Source organism: Seriola lalandi, unplaced genomic scaffold (genome assembly GCF_002814215.2).
Source record: "Seriola lalandi dorsalis isolate HSWRI2012SDOR001 ecotype SW California unplaced genomic scaffold, Sedor1 jcf7180002054861, whole genome shotgun sequence".
Classification (NCBI taxonomy): Eukaryota; Metazoa; Chordata; class Actinopteri; order Carangiformes; family Carangidae; genus Seriola; species Seriola lalandi.
The window spans coordinates 816,462-839,133 of NW_019525414.1; the positions used below are offsets into that span (position 1 = coordinate 816,462).

Genomic DNA, 22,672 nt, shown 5'->3' on the forward strand with positions numbered 1-22,672 from the left:
CCCCTTTCTATTAATTGTATGTGATATTCTAATTTTTTGAGATTTTCAATTTGAGGTTTTCATAAGTTGTAAGCCATAATCATCAAAATTATATCAAATGAAGGCTTGAAATATCTTGAGTTGCATGTTATGAACCTATGTTATACATTAGTTTCACCTTGTAAATCTAATTGCTGGAATAAATGAACCTTTGCACGATATTCTAATTTTTTGAGTTTCACCTGTATATACATATATGTACTGAAATGTTGCATTGGAGGTTGGAAATGAAAAAAAGAAGAACAGTTTGAAGTGTTATTGCACAAGGCTGAAACATAAAATAAATATGATGATGAATAAATAAGACGGTTGCCTGGGATATATTGCGCTAAGTAGCTGTTTTATGTGGTGACAGAGACAACAACAGTGTTACAGTACACTACTGTAATAAAGTCAGACTGCAGTCAGGACTAGGGAGCTGCTTCTTCTTACACTGCTGCTGCAGCAGTCTTGTGCTGAGAAACTGCCTACATCCCCTTTTTTTTCATCCAGTGCTGCTCCTTTTTTTCTCTCTAAAAACCCCTTTAGCCATCGTGGCCATAGAGCTCAGTTTTAATTTCACATGTCCACAGTACTTGTTTTCAAAACCACTCTGGCTCATTTAGATGTTGCTTTATATATACTTCAGACATTGACTTTTGTGATGAAGTTGCAGGTGTGATTTCCTTGTGATGACTCACGAGAATCAAGCAGTCCCTGCTGTAAGTCCAGTTATATGAAATGCGATGCTCTTCCCCAATTTGCACATTAAGGTAAAAGACTGGTCATGAAAAGTTTAGTTTTATTTTCAACATGAATGAAAACTGTTGTTGTTTACACCTTATAATTCGTACTGATATTTGACGTTTTGTCTGGATATGTGACCGCAGCTGCCCACTGCAACAATTATTTTTTATTATTATTGTTAATATTTTTATTATTATTATTGTTATTATTATTACCTCCACCAAGGAGGTTATGTTTTCACCTGTGCGGTTTATTTTCAGCAGGATTGCCCAAAAATGATCAAACATGGGTCAGGGAAGACCCCATTAGATTTTGGTGCAGATGTGGTTAAAGGGGTGGATCCATTTTTTTTTTTTTAAATCACTTTCTTTAATTTGTAGGATTGTTTGGCCTCGGTGGAGGTATGAGTGTCATTGTAGTTATTACTATTACTTTACTATTATAGCTGCCTCTGCATAGGCCTCTGCTGGTCTGCCATGTACAAGTAGGTTGCCAGATTTGTGGGCATCACACTAGAAATCCCCCTTCATGTTTCAAAAAGAAAATGTAACATCTCAATATCTAGAAAAATGCAATTATTTAATAAAAAAAAAAGTCAAGCCCATTCAAGTCATCTGTCTTAAGTCATGAATATCAAGTGTAGGAATGCAGTTAATTGATGTTGACCAAATTGGTTTGATTTCATATGTGGAATAACAATAGAAAGGAAAGGAAAGGAAACTGAAGGATTTTTTTTTTCAGTATTTACAGGTTGAATTATTTACAGTTCATATTTATGTAACACCATAACTTAATTGTTTATTTATTTCACTAAAATGGATGTCTGGAGAGTTCAAAATATGTATTATTTAATTTTTTACATGTAAATTATAAAGGAATAAGGTCATTGCCTTTTAATTACTTCACTTTTGGTAATTATTTTAATGACCTTGGAGGCATTGAGCTCTTTTGTTATTCTGTTTTTTCTTCTATTTTATGAATTCATTAAACAAAAAGCACATTAACATTTGAGGAGCTCATTGTTAGTGTCTCTTTGCTGCAGGGGTAGTTCTTACTTTTCACTTCTAAAAATGTCAGCATCGGGCGCCGTGGTGGCTCACCTGGTAGAGTGTGCACCACATTTAATGTCATTTCAAGTCCATCAGTTCCCTTACAGGAGGAATGAAGTGACGGAAACAAATATATCATTTTAGTTTTTGTTGAGTCTTTCAGGTGGTGATTCAACCCCATGATCATTTTGGATGCCACAGTATTGTTCTGTTGTTGAGCAAATACATCATCAGGTGTCTTTCAGTCAGTGATGGTGCTGTAAGGGTCAAGTGTAACCGTTGTTCCAGCAGTTATTTACTGTACAGCAGTTTTATATTTTTGGAATATGTCATTGTGAATAGTTTCACAAATATATTAAATGAGGTTCATACTGCTTTCTAATGTTCATTTTATTATGACTTAGCATTGAAGCCATTTTCTGGGTATTTCGTGCCTTAATTAGATCGTTGACAGCAGAAAAAAGACTGGAAACAGGAGACAGAGATGGAGGATGATGAAAAAGACGCCTGTTCAGTGCATTCACCCCCAGGACAGCTGGGTACCCCAAATTTTTGATGAATCTACTAGTAGCATTTGCCTACGGTGGTCGTGAGACCTCAACACAGTGCAACTTAAGAAAAAACATGCAAATACACAAATTCACATTACCAGGCTACATGTTACTGTACCTTACCCAAACTACACTGATGATTATTGCAGTCTAAAATAACTTTAAGGTTGTTGTTAAACATATATAACAGCAATTTCACTGTGTCTTCAACATAAATTAGATTTGGAAAAAGAAGATTTTCTGTCCTTGGGAATATACTGTGAATGTGGTTGTATTCTTGTGCTTTGTCCCTCCTCCCCTCCAGCTTTCTGCAGTCTGGTCTTTCTCCCACCCACACTGCTTCTGAAGGGGATGACAGGAGCTGACGTGATGAGTAATATACTTTCACCACATGCACCACATATCCACCAAAATTACTAAAATGTGTCGGTCACACTGCCATTCGCTTTTACTTGCCATTGTGTGTGTGCCCAGTTTCAGTAAATTAGAGTTTAAAAAGAGACTGTGTTTTAAAGCTACATTCAGTTTTACTTGCGATATCAGACAGAGAAGTGATCAGGTGAAGGGCAGCCCCACACTGACAAGATGAAAGGCTACGAGCAACACATCTAACAGTGTGGGTATTTGTTTCTGAACTGTCTAAGCATATTTACCTTATGTTGACTTCATGTAAAATACACATGTAACAATTGTTCAAATGGCTCCAGTTTATTGGCATCCACAGAATCACTTTCATTACAGAAAACACTATCCTTACTGGTGCAGTCCTGGTCGTACAGTATGATTCATACCACACAGCAAACAGGTAAGGACTAATATCGACAGTCAAGCACACCTGGGTCAAAATGTCCTTCCTGGCATACAGTTCTGTAATAATCTTTAATTAACCAGCGAATTTAACATTTAACATCCAAAGTTTATCTAACATTAGGATTATTTTATAGCCTAAATTTGTGTTTTGCGCCCCCACAACTGACTCTAATGATGACATCCACACATCTGGTTTAACAGGCACTTTGAAGCCGCTGTGAGTCACATTTTTACCTGCTGACCTTTGAGTTATTTTGTGGTTCCAGATTGCCAGGACACACCAGTCAATCAGAGAGTTTACTGCAAGGATTTGGAGCATTTCTCACCCAGGCTTGTTGCATCAGCAGGTAGGTTACATCTACTCTAATCTTCTTTAACTTTAGAAAACACTTACCTCATCAGCAGCAGAAGCACTTCGTTAAAGCTTCTGAAAGCTTTAACAAAATGAGTACACTGTCTTGGTAAACATCTCTCACACTTTATCTTAAAACCTCTTCATAACTGACTGAAAATCAAAAGAGGTAAACAAATGATACCTGAAGTCCTGGCCTTGACAGAGAATGGTTTAGAAAATCCTCACAAGCTGCTGTACCAGATATTACATTGGGCATGAGTCACCCTCCCTGGCCTTAATGTCTAAATGAATGGATTTGTAATGTGAATTACAAATGAGGGGAATACAATGCTGCTTTTCTTTTGTAAAATATTTCATCTACACACAGGTAGGGCCAAGCAATTTGTACCGATTATCATTCATTATTTTAATCATAGTGTGGGAATTTGATACTGTGAATCATAATGAACAATTGTCTTAAATATTTGCAAATGAAGCTGAAGAAGACAGTTCAAGTTTATTTATAATGTAATGACAACCTGTTCTGATCCTGTGATATACAGGTCCTGTTCTGACCTAGTTATCTTTTCTTTCCATATTTCCCAACCCTACACACTAAAACTAAATTATCTTAAACACTTTTCTTGAGTTTTTTTCACTATTCAGTGACGCTGTATTTTGGAGTTTTTTTTTTTTTTTTTTTAATTTTAGCATTTCATAAATGTTTTCATACAAATAAAGACCAGTCAGTTTCATAGAAAGCAAACCTTGAATTGTTTCTTCAAACCTCCAGGACTTGTTTGTAAAACTCAAACCTTGCCTACAACACACTTCACATAATTAGCCTCGTCACATTTCAAGCATCTGTCCAAATTAAAGTATGAAAACAAACGAGTACTTTGAATCTGCACAGTTTTAGTCTGTAAATGAAAACAAGTTTGGGAATGGGGAGATGAAAATCAAAGCTTGTCTATTGACTTTCAACTGTCAGGATGATACTGTCCCACAAATCCTATTCAGTCAGACTCTTTGAAGTGTTACTGAAATGAGCCTGCTCTGTAACGGCATTCATGAAGCAACCAAAATGCACTGAACCAGATCTGATATCTTCTCTAATTGTATACGCTCATCAAAACCATCTATTGGACTATGTGTCAATAAAAAGCCACCAAATGAAAGCCAAGAAATAAAACTAATGAATGGTACATCCTCTTCACAGTGTAGTCACAACCTCTGAGAACTGTGAGAGCATACGGCCCACCTTTTCTCACTGAATTCAAAATATAGCACACAAAAAGACACTTTGACACGCCCTGACAACAAACGTTTATGTCTGTCCAAGCTTTGCTTATTCACCCCTCCTCTCCTCCTAAATCAGTGACATTTCCAGCATTTAAAAAAATAAAAACAAATAGGGAACAAACTTGTTCCAAGCTGGTGGAGTGGAATCCTTGTTGACTGAGTGAGAACGGAAAAATTCCAGGCTTACAGAGTCTCTGTTCTCCTCTGCAGAGTGTTTCAATTTCACCAAACCGTCCCTCTTATGTCCCTTCCCCCCTCTTGTCCTGCAGGTTTGGAGTTAGCAGGTGGGCTGGCTACTCTGCTGACAGAGGTTTGACCACATGTGTCCTCTGGCTAGAGACACAGCTGGAAATACTTTTGTGAATCAAACATGGGGCTTGGTTTGGGTGGGGAGGAGCACCGGGCCAGTTCATCTGGGCAACACCTCTCAGTCAGTGGAGAAGAGGTCTCCGGCTGAAGGGAGCGGGGCCAGACCTCCGGTCACATTGGGCAGGAGGGAGAGATCAGGGAGACTCTGGATGTGGGACTTGAGCTCTTTCCTCACCTGGGTCACCCTCGCCAGTTTCTGCTTGTATTCCTGCAGAGGAAAAATCAAGAAGATACAGCACAGGTACATATGAGCTTAAATTTAGTACTGAACTACAACACACAACAGAATTCTTCCAAACTGTTTTGTAGCTACAACAAAATAATCCCTGTTTTCAGAGGAAAACTGTTCACAAACTACAGCGAATACATTGCGACAAAGCCGAACCAGGAAGTCGTATGGACAGTTTTTGGTTGATATATTATAGATAATTTTCTCTTTGAAATAAGTTAAACTGGGATATTGTGTAAAACAGATCACAGAAAAGAACAGAATCACAGCTGTACGATACAAAGAATTACAGCCATTGTTTTTTTCCATTGTTTCATTGTCCTCCATGCTAATGCTGCCTCCACAGAGCAGTTATCAGCTGGAGCCAGACTTCCGACACATCTACAGTTTGTGATGACAGGTGCACTGTGTGTTCAAATACAAGTCTTTGACTAGATTCAGATCTTAGGTGTCTTTATTACACAGTGTCTGCCTGATTCATCAGTGTGTACTTACACTCTCACCAGGACAGTTGATTAAAACATTTAAAGTAAGGATGCCGCAATTACCTTTTTTGCCACTGACACCACTACCGATCATCCATGAGTGAGATCGGCCGATCCACTGCCAATACCGATCATTTTTGTCATGCATTGCAGATGGCGTACGTTCACACACGTTGTAAGTTTGTAAGTTCCACACGCCAACATGTTACTACACCACACAACGCTTCTCTCAACAGCAGACACCAGAGTAATGACCACAGGTGATCAGTCTTAAGCTGATAGGTGACTTGAAGCATTAATTCCCATCTCCCGATCACATGATTTGAATGAAAATTGTCCGGTGACGATCGGACGATCAATCAGGGCATCCTTAATTTAAAGGATAGGTTGCATTTTTTTAAGTCTGTCTTAATGACAGCATTAGACAGGTGCCCATATAAACACTGAAACAGTTTGTGCTTGCTGTTCATACTGGCCATTAAAGATCATTATAGATAAAGAGATCCTTCCTAATGCACTTTAAATGTAAGTGATGGTGGACTAAATTCCTCCCTCCATGAAAAATGTTGTCATAGTTTTTTTAGTTAATGAGGTTTCAGCAGACTGAGACAAATCAAGTGGATATCTTCCAAGGTTGCAGTCTTTAGTATAAAATTCTCTCTTTTTGTTACAATCCATCTACAGGTGACTGTCCAGGAAAACTTGTTATTTAATACAAACTCAAAGCGTGAGTTTGTATTAAATAACATAACACTCTTTAGTGGAGGAGAACCTTTAACACAAACACACAGACAGCGACCTGCCCCTCAGCTCTCTGTATTGTTGGCTGTTATGTTTGTGTGTGCAGTGCCTTGCCTCTAGTTTCTTCTCTCTCTCCATGAGTGCCTCCTTCTGGCTGCTGATGTATTCAGTCAGCATGCGGGCCAGCTGCCTCCGGTCCTCCAGCTCTGCAGCCAGTCGGCCGTTGTACTCCGCCAGCAGCAGGCAGGCTTCATCCACCGTCTTTGACAGCTTGTCTGCTGCCTCCTTGTCTGGAGTTGAACCGGAGTGGGTGGTTAAAATCACAAATTATGACATTTATTTATTTAATCTCCTTTAAAAACCTGTTTCCTGTTCAATCACTCAATGTCTTTTTACTATTGAATATTTTTGTCTCTACACTTTATTTTTCTTTTGTTTAGTACTGTATATTTTGTCCAACATTGGTCAACATGTATTACTTTATAACCTGTGTTTAGAAAAGTTCTACACAAATACAGTTATGATAATTCCTATAATGAGGACATGATGTACAGAATACTGCTGTCAACTGACCAAACTTACTGACTGTAATTAACTAATAACACCTGACTTTCAACACCGTGTGCATGCTTTTATTAATTGTTCTTCACTTGTTTGACTTTGTATTGCTTGTGTGTAGCATTTCCGTAGATGACTCATATTACTGTTATTGCAATCTATCTCATTTTAAACCCATCTAACAATCCAAACCACAAACCTTGGAAAATTCAACAGAGACTGACCCACTATTTTTGTGTGTTAATGTATTTGAAGAAATTCCCTCATGGCATTACGGAGCTTTTGTGCTCAAAGAATGGGACGGACAGATTGACGGACAAACCGAAAACATAATCTCTCCGGCTCTGGCTGTCGCCTTGGCGGAGGCATTAAATATTCCAGGAAAAGTCATTTGTGATCAAGCTGTGCTGTCAGGTCTTACCAGTGATCTTCTCCAGCAGGGAAACGTCCTGGACTTCCTGCGGCAGCGAGGCAATCTTCTGACGAACAGCTGCATCGCCTGATGCAGCGTTCTCCAAGTCCTGCAGGGCCTTGACCAGCTCCTCTGTCTGCAGGTGTGTTTAAAGGGAACAGGCGAAGAGAGTCAACCAGAGTGGAGGAGCAGGGGAGAAATGATCAGGGAGGAGAGACCATGTCAGAAATGACAGAAGGGTGGGGAGTGAGAGAAGGAAGAAAGAAAGAGAAATGAGTTAAGACAAACAGACATTTGAACATCAACTGAGGGACTTTTTTTCCCCTTTTTTGCATTTTGTGCCTTTCATGTAAAACGTTGTCCTCCTTACCAGCTGAGTTGCAGAGACATCTGTGTTGTGAGGGGAGTTGTGGCTCCTGTAGTCGTCGTCCTCATCATCTTCCTCTTCCTGGATCTTCTGATAGCTACGTTTCACCGCCTTCTTCTCCTCTGCAGTGTCGAGTTTAGAGACCACAGAGCAGGAGAAACACTCGTCAAATGCCGCTCACTTCAAAAAGAATAAAACTGAATTCTTTGCAGTATGAAAATGTTTTTTTTTATGATTTTTCTAAATGTTGAACAGAAATTACACTGAAGTTAACTTTGAAGTTACTCGGAAAAAAGATATTCTGAAATTTTTCCATTATGTCAGAAGCAGAGGTGGAAGTTGGCAGTTACAGTTGCAATCGAAAATATTCAACCCCCCTCCAAACATTATTTACCAATGAAAGTATTTTCAAAGAGCTGATTTTGCTTTGGATGACTTCTTTATCAGTTGAGTGACACATAAAAGAGTTTGTGAGACAGTTCTATGGACTGATGAATCTAAACTGGAACTGGTTGGACACACGGACCAGGAGTATGTCTGGCATGAGAAAGGCCTTATGACCAGAAGAATAGCCTCCCCATGGTCAAACATGGAGGTGGGTCATTGATGATGTGGGGATGTTTTTTTGCTGCAGGACCTGGCAATCTTGACCATGTACCAGTCATCATCGATTTCCAGATATACCAGGCCATTATAAAGAGCAACGTGATGACTTTTGTTGGGAAATTGAACCTTGGTGATCAATTCTCTCCAGCAAGACATTGATCCCAAGCACACCTCCACGTCAACCGAAGTTTGGCTGAGAAATGTCCTGGAGTGTCCTGGAGTGGTCTTCTCAGTCCCCAGATTGAAACCCAATTGAAAATCTTTGGTGGGATTTAAAGAAGGCAGTTGCAGCACGGACACCATCAAACATCAATGAGCTAGAGGCTTTAGCACGTGAATAATGGGCAAAGATTCCAGTAGAGAAGTTTAAGAAGCTCATCAGCACTTACTGAAAATGCTTATTTGAAGTTTACATTTTTCATTTGAACTCAAAGTTAAGTCAATTTATGTTCTAAAAATAACTCAAATATGTATCAATAAATATTTTTCATTGCTTGCTGGCTTTTTGTCATATATTCCCATTAACCTGGATTCACATCACTGTAACGTCTTTTGAGCTGTGGGGGTTGAATATTTCCAATTGCAACTGTAGGTCAACATTCATTTCCAGCTCTGACAAATCGGAAAACAGACACTATAAGTATCCCTCAATATGTAAACTAACACTGGAATTACAATTTCTGTAATGTGTGAGATCAGTCTGTAGAGAAGGTTATAAACACAAGGCGGGCAGATTGGTACCTAAAGTATAAGTAGCAAAGATACTACATCTTATTTTGAGAATCGATCATCACCCGATCAATAGGGTCAACACAAAAGATATTGATCAACCTCATGTTAGATTATGTTCTGGGTACATGAATGCACCTCTTTTTCCTGCTGTTATGTGTAAAGTGATCACCTCATTATTTCAGAGAATTCACACATACATATTTGTTATTTACTTTTAAAAGCTGTCTTGTGTTTTAATGTGATTGTAATTAAGTAATTACTAAATAGTAAAAAGAAATGGCTCATGTTTAGCAAATTATTTGATGCCAATTAAAACATGTTCAGAGGTCTTTTAACAAAGACTTTTAATGTCAGTGATTCTGGACACAGTTTTACTTGGTTTTGGATTTAAACCTCATCTTGTGGTAGATCACAGATATCATATAAATTCATGTACAGGTGAAACAATGAGATTATGTACCCGTGGTCTGACCTGAAGGCCTGGGGCTGTTGGTGTCTTCTATGGCCAGTTTAAGCTGCTGAATGAAGTCACTTCTGTAGAGGTTCCTCTCCTTCCAGATGTTTAGGAGTCTCTCCATGTGCTTTTTACAGCCCTCATCTGCTTCACTGTGGGGAGGCAGGAGACCATCACAGTTCAGGAGACGATGAGAGAGGATTAAGCAAGGGATCGTTTTATAGCTCAAAACACAGTGAAAACAGTGTTTAGCAAATTCTTCCAACCAGCTTGTGCATCATAAAAAAAAGTAACATGGGACCAAATGTTTAAAATGTACCCTGATCATTTCCTGCTTTTTTTCCTCTTATAAGGTTATAGTTGTTTTAGCCTAGATTAGAGCTGGATAAACATGGCTCCATTTTAGATTTGAGAGACACCTGAAACAGATTAGGCAACGTTTGGTGGTCTAACAAATTGATGAGGTCCGATTTGGACGGGATAAACAGATCAAACTTTTACCTCTGATTGAATTCCACATTTGAAATATTATCCTCCATTAGCAGATTTCTTGGTCCAAAACAGGAAGCAACAAGTTTCAGCTGTAGAAGTGGGTTTCTACAAAGGACTACATTTAGATACTTGGCTATTTCTCAAAAAGCTTCACAGCAGGAAGCATGCCACTTATCTACACACACACACACACACGCATGACATATACTCAACACAGAGACTGTTCATTTGTAGCAGTCTGAGAGCATACAGTGGTCACATCACTATCTACCTGGCAACATGGGAGCAGGCATCGACGAGGACGGACTCAAAGTCTTTGGTGAACTCTGGTCCTTTCTTCTTGCTGTTCTGGATGACATCATTGGCCAGATACAGGAACGTCAGCTTCCTGTTGGATTTAGCTGGACAACACATGAAAAAACAGCTTTTTTAAATCATTATTTTTTTTTAAAGATTTAAATCAGGAGAATTCATTCTTACACTGCATCGTCAATCTGCAATGGTCAATACAATCTATGCTATTGTGCGTATTCTTCTTCAACATACCTGTCTGCTTCAGGAAATAATTGATCATGTTTCTAAGCATGTTTATCATTGTAGCCACAGTCAGAGTGGAGTGACGGTTTTTTTGTGAGGAAATCATGCGTCAGGTTTTCTGGGTGTGAACTGATCTAGCTAGGTTCAAATCGTCACCAATCAGGGTGATTTGGTTTATGATGTGTGGCCTCTCTGCCTCATCTTTAGTGGATTTCACTGTGTGACTGCTGAATGTCCAAACTAAATGGTGAATCCAAACATAAGCCCTAGTTCTTTGACTCCAAGGGACTAATGTAAACAAAAAACTGGCAAATACTGCTAAAGCTTTATACAACTCTTATTAAACTGTAGTGTGTGGACAAATGCCATTACATCCACACAATGTCTACATATGGTAAGTTCTCTGCAAGATTAAGAAATAACACCATCGATAAATCCATGTCAACATTTCCAATTTTTGTGTGTTGTGTTTTATGTGTAGATCACACAATGAAAACGTAACGTAAATCAAATGATGATTGTTACAATAGGGTTACTTCCTGTTTTCAGTAGGTGGTGCTATGACAATGACTTGATAGTAACTTGCAGACGTCTTCAGGTGGGGCTGTCATCAAACACATGACGTTTGAGGCAGACTGGACTATGTATATTATACATAGGGTGTGAGTACCCTATTGAAATTTGTTTGCCAGATTTCTCTTCTTCTAAAATAAAATCACCTTTTTGAGACTAAACATGCTCAAAACTCATGAAACTTCGCACATGCGTCAGCCCTGGTGAAAATGTACATATTTTATAGGTCTTGCGCATGGGTGTGGAAAAATGACTCTATAGCTTCACCTAGAAAATTTCAATGAGGCACTACTCGCACTGTGTTTCACCTACATGCACGAAATTCGGTAAACGCATATAACATGCCAATACCTTCAAAATACACTGATGTACCCATACCCTAAACCCAACAGGAAATTACATATTTTTGAATTTACTGTGCCTTTTTGGCATTTACAGGTAATGGAATTTCACAAAGCAATTACAATAGGGTCCTCGCACCAGTTGGCCCAAATGAATATGTTTTGAATCCTCCTTTTTCAAGTAATGTATCACACAAAAACACCATTACTATTAGGGCAACAACAAACAAATATTGTCATGATCAGTGAATCTGCTGATTGTAATGATCAATGAATCTACAATTTACTTAATTTTTTGTTTAGTTTATAAAATGTCAGAAAATGTTAGGATTTCATTGCTTTTCTCAATTTCACGTATTATTTGGGGCATTTTTTTGAGTAATGGTCAGACAAAATTAGACATTATTGTAAGACAAAGACCTCTTTCATAGGGTTGGAGGAACTCATGCTCATCAGACTAGAGCCAGTGTTGCAGACTTGTGCTTGCTGAGGTTACACGCCAATACAGGCAGTTGTTCCTTTAGACTATGTGGCGCAAGTTACCCTTGTATATTAACCACCACAGAAAAGAGAAAGAACGTTAAATTGTGGCTTATGGGAAGCCTGGAAGTATATATAAGTAATTCATATATGTGTATAAATGATTGATTTATTTCAACATACGGGTTGGATGTCAGTATGATGTCACAGTGGTATGTGGACTCAACACTCCCAGTATCCTGTTAACCTACAACATGTATTCATATACTTTTCATCAGCAGTCAGCGGCGGCAGCTCTCACCTTTCTTCAGCTCTCTGTGCCACACTTTGACGATGAGGGCCGAGTGTTTTCGGTGGTGGATGATCCATAGAGACAGAGTCTGGACGCTCTGCTGCGAGCTGCTCAGTTCCGACAGCTTCTTTTCCAGGGCCGACTCCGAGAAGGACGACATGCTTGTGTGTGTCTGTGTGTGTGTGTGTGTCTGTGTGTGTGTGTGTGTGTGTGTGTGTGTTTGTTTGTTTCCCTGATGACCCGACAGGCCCCCCGACCTGCTCTAAAGCGACTGAGCTCCGAGCTGGTTTAGAGTAACTCGCAGTGTCATCAAAACTGAAGTTGTGTCGCAAAACTTCCAGACATGCAGCGCCAACCCGCCCCCTGCTACCCGCTGCCCACCCCACCCCCCCGGTGTTAGCTCTTCACCTGTCTGAAACTGTGAACGAATATGCTGAGGAGACCCGCAGAAGGTGCGGTGGTTTACCTGCAGCTGTTTCTCCACTGCCTGTAGTGTTTGTTTACAGACACAGCTAATGTTAGCCCGCTGAGCTAAGCAGCCGTCTGCACCCCAGTGCAGTCCCGAGTAAAGCCTGCCCCTCAACCTGAGGTCAAACACCCCGAGCCGGTGTAATACCCCTGCCCCGTATGTCTTCGGCGCGCAGACAGGTGAGTCCAAACTGCTGAAAAGTGGAGGTGAAACTCACAGTTTGTCCTGGCTCGTCTAACTAGTCAGGAAGATTCCTTCGGAAAAAAAAATGGCAGCCTTGCACTTTCACCTCGACATGTGCGTCGCACAGTAGTGACGCAAACAGAGACAGAGACCACCCCCTTTATCCAGAGATGGAAAAAGGTAAATAATAAACATAGTTTTTATTTTTTACTCTGGATAAACAAACATCAGCAGACAAGGTATACAATTAAAAATCTTACTTAATATATACCCTACAAATATTTTTGTTCCACACTTTACTGATGGTAATATTAACTGGACTGTAGAAAACACTCACTCATCTCTTTTTCATTTAAAGATGTCATGTTATATTTTGAATGTAAAGACCCCCAAGATTTATTCTCATTTAATTCTGATGATTTCTTTTAATAATTATGTTTATTCACAAATTTTCCATCATAATTATCCAATCCAATCCAGCTTTATTTATAAAGCACTTTAAAAAACAACCAGAAGTTACCAAAGTGCTGTACATGATAAAAATGATAAACACAAGATAAATTAAAAGACATAAAACATCAATAAAAACAGATATATAATAAGAAAAAACAATAAAATAACATAAAATAAGATAGAACAATAAAATAAAATCACATCTTACAAGGTGTCAAAGGCCATGGAAAAGAGATGGGTCTTAAGAAGGGATTTAAAAACAGACAAGGAAGATGCCTGTCTAATGTGCAGAGGCAGGTCGTTCCACATTTTAGGGGCTGCCACAGCGAAAGCACGGTCCCCTCTGAGCTTGCGCTTCGTTTTTGGCACCCTCAGGAGCAGCTGATCAACTGACCTGAGAGAGCGGGTGGGTATATATGGTTGCAGCAATCCAGAGAGGTAGGGAGGGGCGAGACTATTGAGAGATTTAAAAGCAAATAAAAGAATTTTAAAATGAATCCTAAAATGTATGGGCAACCAGTGAAGTGAGGCTAAAATGGGGGAAATGTGGTCATATTTGCGTGTGCCAGTTAAAAGACGTGCAGCAGCATATTGTACCATCTGGAGACGGTTGATGGAGGACCCACTAACCCCCACATAAAGTGCACTGCAGTAATCCAGCCGTGTGGTGACAAAGGCGTGGATTACTGTCTCAAAGTGCTGCTTTGAAAGAATTGGCTTTATTTTGACCAGCTGCCTCAACTGGTAAAAACTTGACCTAGATCTAGACAGAGGGTCTCGGAGCTGCCACCAAAAACAATCACTTCTAATTATATATTTCATATACTCTAAAATATCATAGAAACAAAGAGTATTTTTTACAATCAACTATTATAACTGCATTTTTGAAAACACTTTTGCATTTATCAAATCTTATTTATTTATTTACTGTATTTGATTTTATGAGAATCATTGTCCTTGTCCTATCTATTTAGTTTCTCATTTCATAAAACCTGAGTGTAATTTCCATTTACAATGTTTAATATTTCGACTGAGATGAAATGAAGCCTTTTTGGAAATAAAAGCCGGGGTTGAAAATATAAAACCCACCCTTACTTATAACATTATTTTTTGTAACACTGAGCCAGAATCAGCTATTTCCATGACCAACCCCCAGTCAACTAAAGTTTTGAACAGATATACAGGAATATTTTCAGTAAACTTTGAAGTCTGATGGAACCTATATTTGGTAAATAAAGCAAAATATAATCCAGACATACATCAACTGGATTTAAGAATTAATGCTAGAATTTTGTTTTTATTTTAGGTCTTTTTCTTCAGTTGTTTTATTTGGGGGTTTCCTGCTCTTAATTAGTAATATTAAATAATATAATAGTATTTGATCATATTTGACAGTATGATAAAAATGAAATATTTTTGATAGATGATCCGGAGCCGATTAATTTATTCTCTTGGTGCTCATGCCAGATTTATATTGAAGAAAAACTGTCAGCGGGACAGTGAGACTGTCCATAATAGTTTTAACCGTAACTGATTGTTATATTTGTAGAATTAATTATTCCACATTAGTGTATTGTAGAAACATTATAAAAATAATAATAATAAATAATGAAAATAAGACACTTCAAAACTGTTAATTTATCCTGACACCGGTATGAACTAGCTTATAAGTAGTAAATTTGATTTTTTTTAAAAAACAGTAAATGATGAGTAATGAATAATCACATCATTATAAACAGATCATGTTCCAACAAAATATTAAGTTCGTACTTTTTGAGTTTTAGCTTGTAAAGTATCGACAACAAGAGCAGAAGAACAGAGAAATTCAATCAAAACAAGAGGAAAGCATCAAACCTACAGGACCTATAGGTCTTCTGGTATACTAAACCACCACTTAACACAGTTTTCATATATTGATGCAGGCTCACTATTTGGCAAGATCAAGTTAATGCTTACTACTCATTAATCTCACTAATGAGTTACTACTATTTATAACTGGTAAAAGGAGCCGTATAGTAACTCATTAATAAATAGTGATGTGTTTTACACTTTTACCAGTTATAAATGTTTTTAACTGATAAATAAGTGGCTGTACAATTTAGGTGAAGAAGCATGAAGAAGTAACTCATTAATAAATAGTGATGTGTTTTACACTTTTACCAGTTATAAATGTTTTTAACTGATAAATAAGTGGCTGTACAATTTAGGTGAAGAAGCATGAAGATAGATGGAGGGAGAGTCACAGATATGTGAACAGTGGGACAAAGCATGGGTGAGCAGTTCACCAAGTAAAGAAACCTGTGTTCTACCCAGAATGCTTAAGTCCTAATAAAGAGACCAATCAGGAAAAAGCACCTCCATGTTAATCTCCACTGTGCAGAACAATCTGAGAGCATGTCAAGGTAAACAATACTCCCAGAGGAACCAATGTGATCTGCTATAACTTCATCTGCCAAATGGAACGTTTTGACCATTAAGAATGATACATGACAGCTTATACGTGATTTATAAAGGGTAATTGTGAAGTAGTACCAGCGTTTTTAAAAGGATCTTGAGGAAACTGCAAAAAGTTATTCAAACTATAGGAGCATAATATGTTTGACAGATATTGCATTGTATTTTAGACATTCAGTGTCATTAGAGACCAACAATATGGACCATTTTCACAGTTTTCACTTTGACATTTATGTATAAGAAAAACATAATAACATTAGTCATGGCTGCATTCCATTGAGATGTCCCAAACCCATGGTATACGCCTGTTTCACTGCACACAGTTTAATTTGTCGTAGTAGGAAAAGTGCAGGTGTTCATAATAACGTCACAATGGCTCTGTTCTGTTCAAGTGTCCCAGTGACAGTGAGCCAGAGTTTATAGCTACTTTTCAACTCTTGTCCCAAGCTGGGCTTTTACATATACACAGTATAGTGCCCAGTATACTGTAACTAAAGTATTCTCCTTTGATTCTCGTGAAACCACAATACACTACAAATATGGAAAACTCAATTAAATAACAGTCACTGGTGAAGCTTTTGTGTTAATGGGTCTTTGTCTATTCTTTAGTATGTTGAGTGTGTACATAGACTTCAATGGTGTGCCCCATTATTTTCTAACACTGCCTGAAATGAACTGTTAAACTTCCCACAATTATATGTTACTGTTTCAACTGTTACTAAAAATGGAGTTAATCCATCTGATGTGAAAACTTTCTGAAAGACGACATGTTATTGTTGTTATATATTTAAATAAAAATTATAATTAAAGCTTCTACTGAAATACCTTTTCTGTTGAAATTGGGAAAGCTTGCACAATGCAAATATTTTTCACTCAAATCATAGTCTTTGTACTTACATGGACATTTACATGTTTATTTGCCTACACAATAATGTGGTTGATAAAATGCTCAATATTCCTGTCAAAACAATGGGTTTGGGTTCTGGACACAGGTGAGCGTCAGGCAAATTGTATGTTAGTACAACAGGTGTGTTTAACAAAATGTGCCTCAAATATCAACCAAAATGCAAATTGACACCTGCACAGGCCTGTTTCATTACAGACATTTTAACAAAGCAACAAAAACACAGATATTACTACTAACACGAAGTAATGACTTTGAATGAGTGAATCAATTCACTTCTATGAGATGTAGTCATCATTATTGTTCATAATTACAACTTAATAATCACAGCTGTGCTATGACAATGTAAAAATGTGACTCATAGGCTGGAAAATCTGGAGTCACATTGGATTTGACCACTGCTTCCTCTGTTTGTGATTCATCAGCGTGTGAAACTGCACATTAAAAGATTCATAAACGCAATCAAATGTCCTAGAAAGCTCTAAACTTCTGTGTGTGAGGATAAATTATCATAGTGTTTGATTTCTCTTGAAGATGACTGGCAAGAATAAAAACCATAGTTTCCTTTTGTTCTATTTAACATTTTAAACGTCATGCAGGTATAAGACAAGATAACTGAGTTGAGAATAAAGTGCAGCAAGTTTATCAAATTTGGAGGAATTTCTAAATAGGTCTCAAGCTAAACATGAGATATTAATAAGTAATGTTTACATGTAGTCCCAGATTACAATAGATTGTAAATACCAGTTAGCTAACTGCTTTTTCTTAAAAACAAATCCTTTTGGAATTTTTCCATAAAACCCATAAAAGTTGGACCTGTTTGCTTTCATGAAAATCACTTTTTAAAATGTATTTAACCAGGTCAAAGTCCCATCTCAAGAAAGTAAAAGGGTCTCGCAAAGGCTTTTTTTTTTATGATTAAATCTTTGCATTGGACCTAAAGGTGCAGAGCTTTTCATCCCCACCCTGAACCTGCACATTGTTGTGATCCTCTCAAGAGTAAAAACAGCAAAATTGAGAGCATCAAAACAAACATTATGGGATTGTCATACATTAAGATTTGAATTCTTGAAGAAGAAAATATTTTATGCTCAAAACTGATTTTTTTCCAAATATCTTTAATAAACAACAGCTTTATGACTAATAAATCTAAACTGAACCACAAACTGTCTGTGTTTGCTCTGGTTTACCGGTTTATGTCACTTGTCAAAGATTAATGGAAAAGCACCAGTCTCCCTTTTCATGGCTTATTGCATTTATGCAATCCATTTTAATGGGATGGAAACTCTACAGTCACACAAACAAATTACACATGCAAATATGCTTCAGTCGACCAACACTCCCCGGAAAGATGCAAAAGTGATCCCCTCATCCCTCCCTCTGTCTGTCCACACCTTCAAAAACAGCCTCTGATCCGTTTTGCAAACCACAGCGAGATCTGTTTGAGGTGGCGCTAAAGTCTGGATATGTTTGCTGCTGTGTTTCTGTCCTTGGGTTGGCTGATAGTGAAGTTAACTGATGGGGAACTGGACTACATCTCTCAGGGACAGGGGATGCAACTGCAGGGGAACTTCTCCATCGCTGGACTTTTTCCTCTCCACTACACAGATGGACCGAGTGCCGGTTTGCCTGCTCTGGGTCCATGTAATGTGTGAGTTTTACTGTGTTACAAATGCATCTCGTTGGTGGTGTGGCTTTAACATCAACCCAAATATTGTTTTGTTTTTTTTTAATCATCTAGAGTATTCTGTGTTCATTTATTTTTCTTTTCATGTGTTGCCTTCTCCAGAGGTCGACCCAACAAACACGGCTTTCACCTGTTGCAAGCCATGAGATTTGCTGTGGAAGAAATCAACAACAGCAGTGGACCACATCCTCTCCTACCAGGAGTGAAGCTGGGCTACCAGATGTATGACATCTGCTCAGTGCCGGCTAGTGTCCTGGCCACACTGGACCTGCTGGAGCAACAGAACCAGGGCCCCTTTACGCCCAGGACAAAGGGAGACACAGACACAGACTATGACAACAGCCAAAGAGCGGTGGCTGTGATTGGGCCGGACAGCAGCAGCAAAAGCTTCAGCCCCGCTGCATTACTGGGGGCTTATCTCATGCCACAGGTAAGTTATCAACTGGAGAGTTTTAATCATTGCTTTTGAATATGACCTGAAAATGTCTGCACAGAATCATTTCTCTCATCCTCTTTGTGTCACTGTAGATCTCTTATGAAGCCTCAAATGAAATGCTCAGCAACAAGTTCCTCTATCCAGCCTTTTTCCGCACAATTCCCAGTGACAAGAACCAGGTTGCAGCTATGATCCGGCTTTTAATTCACTTTAACTGGACATGGATTGCTCTCTTAGGTAGTGACAACTCCTATGGCTTGCAGGGTATGCAGAGTCTTTCCCACCAAGCACCTCAGCACGGAATCTGTATTGCCTACCAAGGGGTCATTCGATCACTCAGACCCGACACAGTCCAGACCATGAGGAACATGGTGGACAGCCTACTGAAGACCAAAGTCAACACCATTGTAGTCTTCTCCAGCAAGTCCAAACTCAGTGGCTTTTTCCCATTTGTCGTTGAGCGCAAAGTGACAGGCAAGGTGTGGATTGGGACGGAGGACTGGTCAGTAGCTACTCTTATATCAGAGATACCTGGGATCCACACCATTGGCACTGTGCTGGGTGTGTCCATTAAATATGCAGCTATATCTGGTTTTGAGGACTTTGAGAGAAATGCAGTTCAGGCTTCACTGCAGCAGAGCAAACTCCAGAAAGTCTCTAATGGCACCACAAACCCAGGCAATGCCTGTCTACAGTCCACAGACCTGTACGGCCTCACCAGGAAGAATTTCTCACTAGAGAAATACGACGTCACGTCTTCCTTCAACGTGTACAAGGCGGTGTACGCTGTGGCTCACGCTCTGCACCAAGCTCTTGGCTGTGATTCTGGAGAGTGTCAAAGGAGGAAGGTGCATCCATGGGAGGTGAGCAAATGTAAACTTGTGATTTTGCCAAAGAAGAAAATCTTTCAGAAGCACATTTTGTTAAAGGGCTGGTCTCTCCTCTCTTCTCTCTGCCTCAGCTTCTCCCCTGGCTTAAGCAGGTGCGATTCTCTCTGGGCAACACCTCCGTGTACTTTGACGCACACGGCGACCCGCCCACAGGATATGACATTGTCTCCTGGGTTTGGAGGGGGACGGACTGGTCTCTAAGAGTGGTGGGCTCCTTCAGCCCAGATCCCGTTACCCTCACAGTTCATGATGATCAGATTGAGTGGCACGACACAAAACAGTCGAGACAAGTAAAACCGATTTACTTTTCAAACTCTTTCACTTTTCTCCTTTCAAGATGTCGTTTGGCTCAGATGTGGTGCAACATCTACAAAAGTGTTTATGAAATTCTACAATTCTGAAATGTAAAACATATTGTTCTGATTTCAGAAAGCCATGAACAAATCTCTCTCTGATTGTTTCTGAAGCTGTGTGTTCGTTCTTCTGTGTGATTGGCTGAGTTTTGTGGTTTGTCTTATCTCTGTTCTTATATCTGGAGATTTTGATCTCAATGACATTTCCTGATTAAATAAAGGTTATTTGTAATCTTTGTCAATCTCTGTGAAGGTGCCGCTGTCCATCTGCTCTCCACCCTGCCCGGGGGGCCACAAGAATCTGCTGATGGGGCAACACGCTTGCTGCTTTGACTGCCAGGCTTGTCCTGAGGCCACATTCCTCAATATAAGTGGTATAATAAAGATATACACAAGTCAAAGGCCAGAAAAATAATTACAGAATATCAAAGACATGGCAGAAAGGTGTTTTGTAGATGAGATATTTGCTCTAGTATGAAATGACAGTGCAAGATGAATTTGGAAAGATTAAAAGAATAATATAAACATCACCCACCTGTTGGCTAATGACAAAGAGATTGAGAAATTGAATATGCCAACATTTTTAGCAATTTATTAACAATTTATTACACTGAATAAACCAAGTACATGTCATCAGTGTGATGGAGGTTGTTTTAAGTGTGAAAGAAAATAAAAGTAGTAGTAGTAAAGACAGAGAGCAGCTGTCCCAGTCCTTGGCTCATTTAGTGATCTTTGAATTCAGTAACTTGTGATTTTTTGCTGTTGAATTCTACTTGAAACTTTGGAACACACTTCCAGGCAGATCAGCACTCCATCAGCGCAGTGATTTCTAGCTGTTGTGTGTGAGATTGACCAGCAGATGGTGCACAATACTCATACTACTGTATATGCTTATGCAGGAGCCAAACTGACTCAAGATCCCTGTTAAACATGTCTGTCACACACTGTCACAGTGTCTATCGACATGTCATTTAATGCTGCTGTGTTTTAAACTATCACATTTAAGAAAACCTTAAATCCAGGGTCCATGTTTTCTCTTCAGAACCCACTCTGTGCCAGCCATGTGCTCCGGAGCAGTGGGCTCCTCCAAGTAGTGATCAGTGTCTGAATAGGACTGTCCTGCTCCTCGCCTGGGACGCCCCCCTCTCCATCGCCCTGCTCTTCTTTCTGGCCACCTGTGTTCTCATGACCTGCAGCTCTGCAGTAATCCTGCTGCTCAACTTGAACACGCCTGTGGCCAAGTCTGCTGGAGGCCGCACCTGCCTCCTGATGCTGGCAGCCCTGACTGCTGCTGCCATGAGCTCTTTGTGCCATTTTGGCCGGCCATCTCCTCTGGCCTGTGTCCTCAAGCAGCCTCTATTCATCTTCAGCTTCACTGTGTGTCTGGCCTGCATCACTGTGCGCTCCCTCCAGGTTGTCTGCATTTTTAAATTTGCATCCAAGCTGCCGCCGGTCTATGACAAATGGGCCAAAAAACACGGGCCAGAGTTTACCATTCTCCTGGTGTCTGTCACCATATTGTTTGTTTCTGGGCTCCGTGTGGTGCTCAACCCTCCCCAGCCGTCCCAGGATCTTGACTTCTACAAGGACAGCATTGTCCTGGAGTGCAGTAACACCCTCTCAGGCGGCGCGTGGCTGGAGCTAGCTTATGTCTCCCTGCTCAGTGTCCTCTGCTTCGCTTTCAGCTACATGGGAAAAGACCTGCCAGCAAACTACAATGAGGCCAAGTGTGTCACCTTCAGCCTCATGGTGTACATGATCTCCTGGATGAGCTTCTTCACCTTATACCTCATCAGCAGAGGCCTGTTCACCATGGCCGCACACGTGTTTGCCATCCTCTTCAGCGTCCTGGCCTTCCTCTGGGGCTACTTCCTGCCCAAAATTTATATTATTGTCCTGAAGCCACAAATGAACACCACAGCTCATTTCCAGAACTGCATTCAAATGTACACCATGAGCAAACAGTGAAGTGTGTGATGATTTCATCTGATGACAAGTAGATGAAAAGGAGCTACAGATCAACAACTGTGGTTCGAAAGATTTAATCACTGAAGATCCTTTCAACCTTTCAAGTCTCCTTAAATCCGATAAATAAATAAATGTTGTCTCTGACTCGTGCGCATTCCTTTGTGGAATCCATTTTTACTCATTTTGAAGCAATAAGTTCTGAATTAAAACTGATCAAATGTACCTCCTGGTAGTTGTAGTAGGAACCTAAGAGCTAACACTGATATTTGATGATTTGTTTCTGAGGAGCCCATACAGAAAATTAATATATGACATATATGTCCCTATATCAAGAGGGATGTTGTCACCTATATTATTATTAAATATACTGTATACACCCTCTGAATACATGAATAT

At 39.5% G+C, this 22,672-nt stretch overlaps 2 protein-coding genes across 3 annotated transcripts; one reads left to right on the forward strand and one right to left on the reverse strand.

Moving 5' to 3' along the window:
- Positions 1 to 3,054: 3,054 nt before the first annotated feature.
- Positions 3,055 to 13,230, reverse strand: rprd1b (regulation of nuclear pre-mRNA domain containing 1B). Of its 2 annotated transcripts, none has more exons than XM_023427675.2 (7): positions 12,489 to 13,230; positions 10,528 to 10,657; positions 9,783 to 9,916; positions 7,976 to 8,094; positions 7,615 to 7,741; positions 6,750 to 6,925; positions 3,055 to 5,388 (listed from the first exon to the last, which is right to left on the reverse strand). In XM_023427675.2, exons 1-7 carry the CDS (start codon positions 12,637 to 12,639, stop codon positions 5,239 to 5,241), a joined length of 987 nt encoding a protein of 328 aa, XP_023283443.1. In that variant the 5' UTR covers positions 12,640 to 13,230; the 3' UTR covers positions 3,055 to 5,238. The 2 variants fall into 2 exon arrangements, with proteins under 2 accessions (XP_023283443.1, XP_023283442.1); XM_023427674.2 differs by having other exon boundaries at positions 9,771 to 9,916.
- A 5,178-nt stretch (positions 13,231 to 18,408) lies between these two features.
- tas1r1 (taste receptor, type 1, member 1) lies at positions 18,409 to 22,672 on the forward strand. Its single transcript, XM_023427735.2, has 6 exons — positions 18,409 to 18,593; positions 18,732 to 19,059; positions 19,158 to 19,928; positions 20,027 to 20,245; positions 20,562 to 20,682; positions 21,351 to 22,672. Exons 1-6 carry the CDS (start codon positions 18,409 to 18,411, stop codon positions 22,274 to 22,276), a joined length of 2,550 nt encoding a protein of 849 aa, XP_023283503.1. The 3' UTR covers positions 22,277 to 22,672.

What these genes read in the sequence shown, in the direction of transcription:
- rprd1b (XM_023427674.2), bottom strand. Translation starts at nt 12,639, where the DNA reads ATGTCGTCCTTCTCGGAGTCGGCCCTGGAAAAGAAGCTGTCGGAACTG. An exon ending in GCCTGCTCCCATGTTGCCAG is followed by an intron (nt 9,917 to 10,527) that starts GTAGATAGTGAT and finishes GCCTCCCCACAG; the next exon opens with TGAAGCAGATGAGGGCTGTA. An exon ending in AGAGAGAGAAGAAACTAGAG is followed by an intron (nt 5,389 to 6,749) that starts GCAAGGCACTGC and finishes TTTCCTCTGCAG; the next exon opens with GAATACAAGCAGAAACTGGC.
- tas1r1 (XM_023427735.2), top strand. Translation starts at nt 18,409, where the DNA reads ATGTTTGCTGCTGTGTTTCTGTCCTTGGGTTGGCTGATAGTGAAGTTA. An exon ending in GCTCTGGGTCCATGTAATGT is followed by an intron (nt 18,594 to 18,731) that starts GTGAGTTTTACT and finishes TGCCTTCTCCAG; the next exon opens with AGGTCGACCCAACAAACACG. An exon ending in GGAAGGTGCATCCATGGGAG is followed by an intron (nt 19,929 to 20,026) that starts GTGAGCAAATGT and finishes TCTCTGCCTCAG; the next exon opens with CTTCTCCCCTGGCTTAAGCA.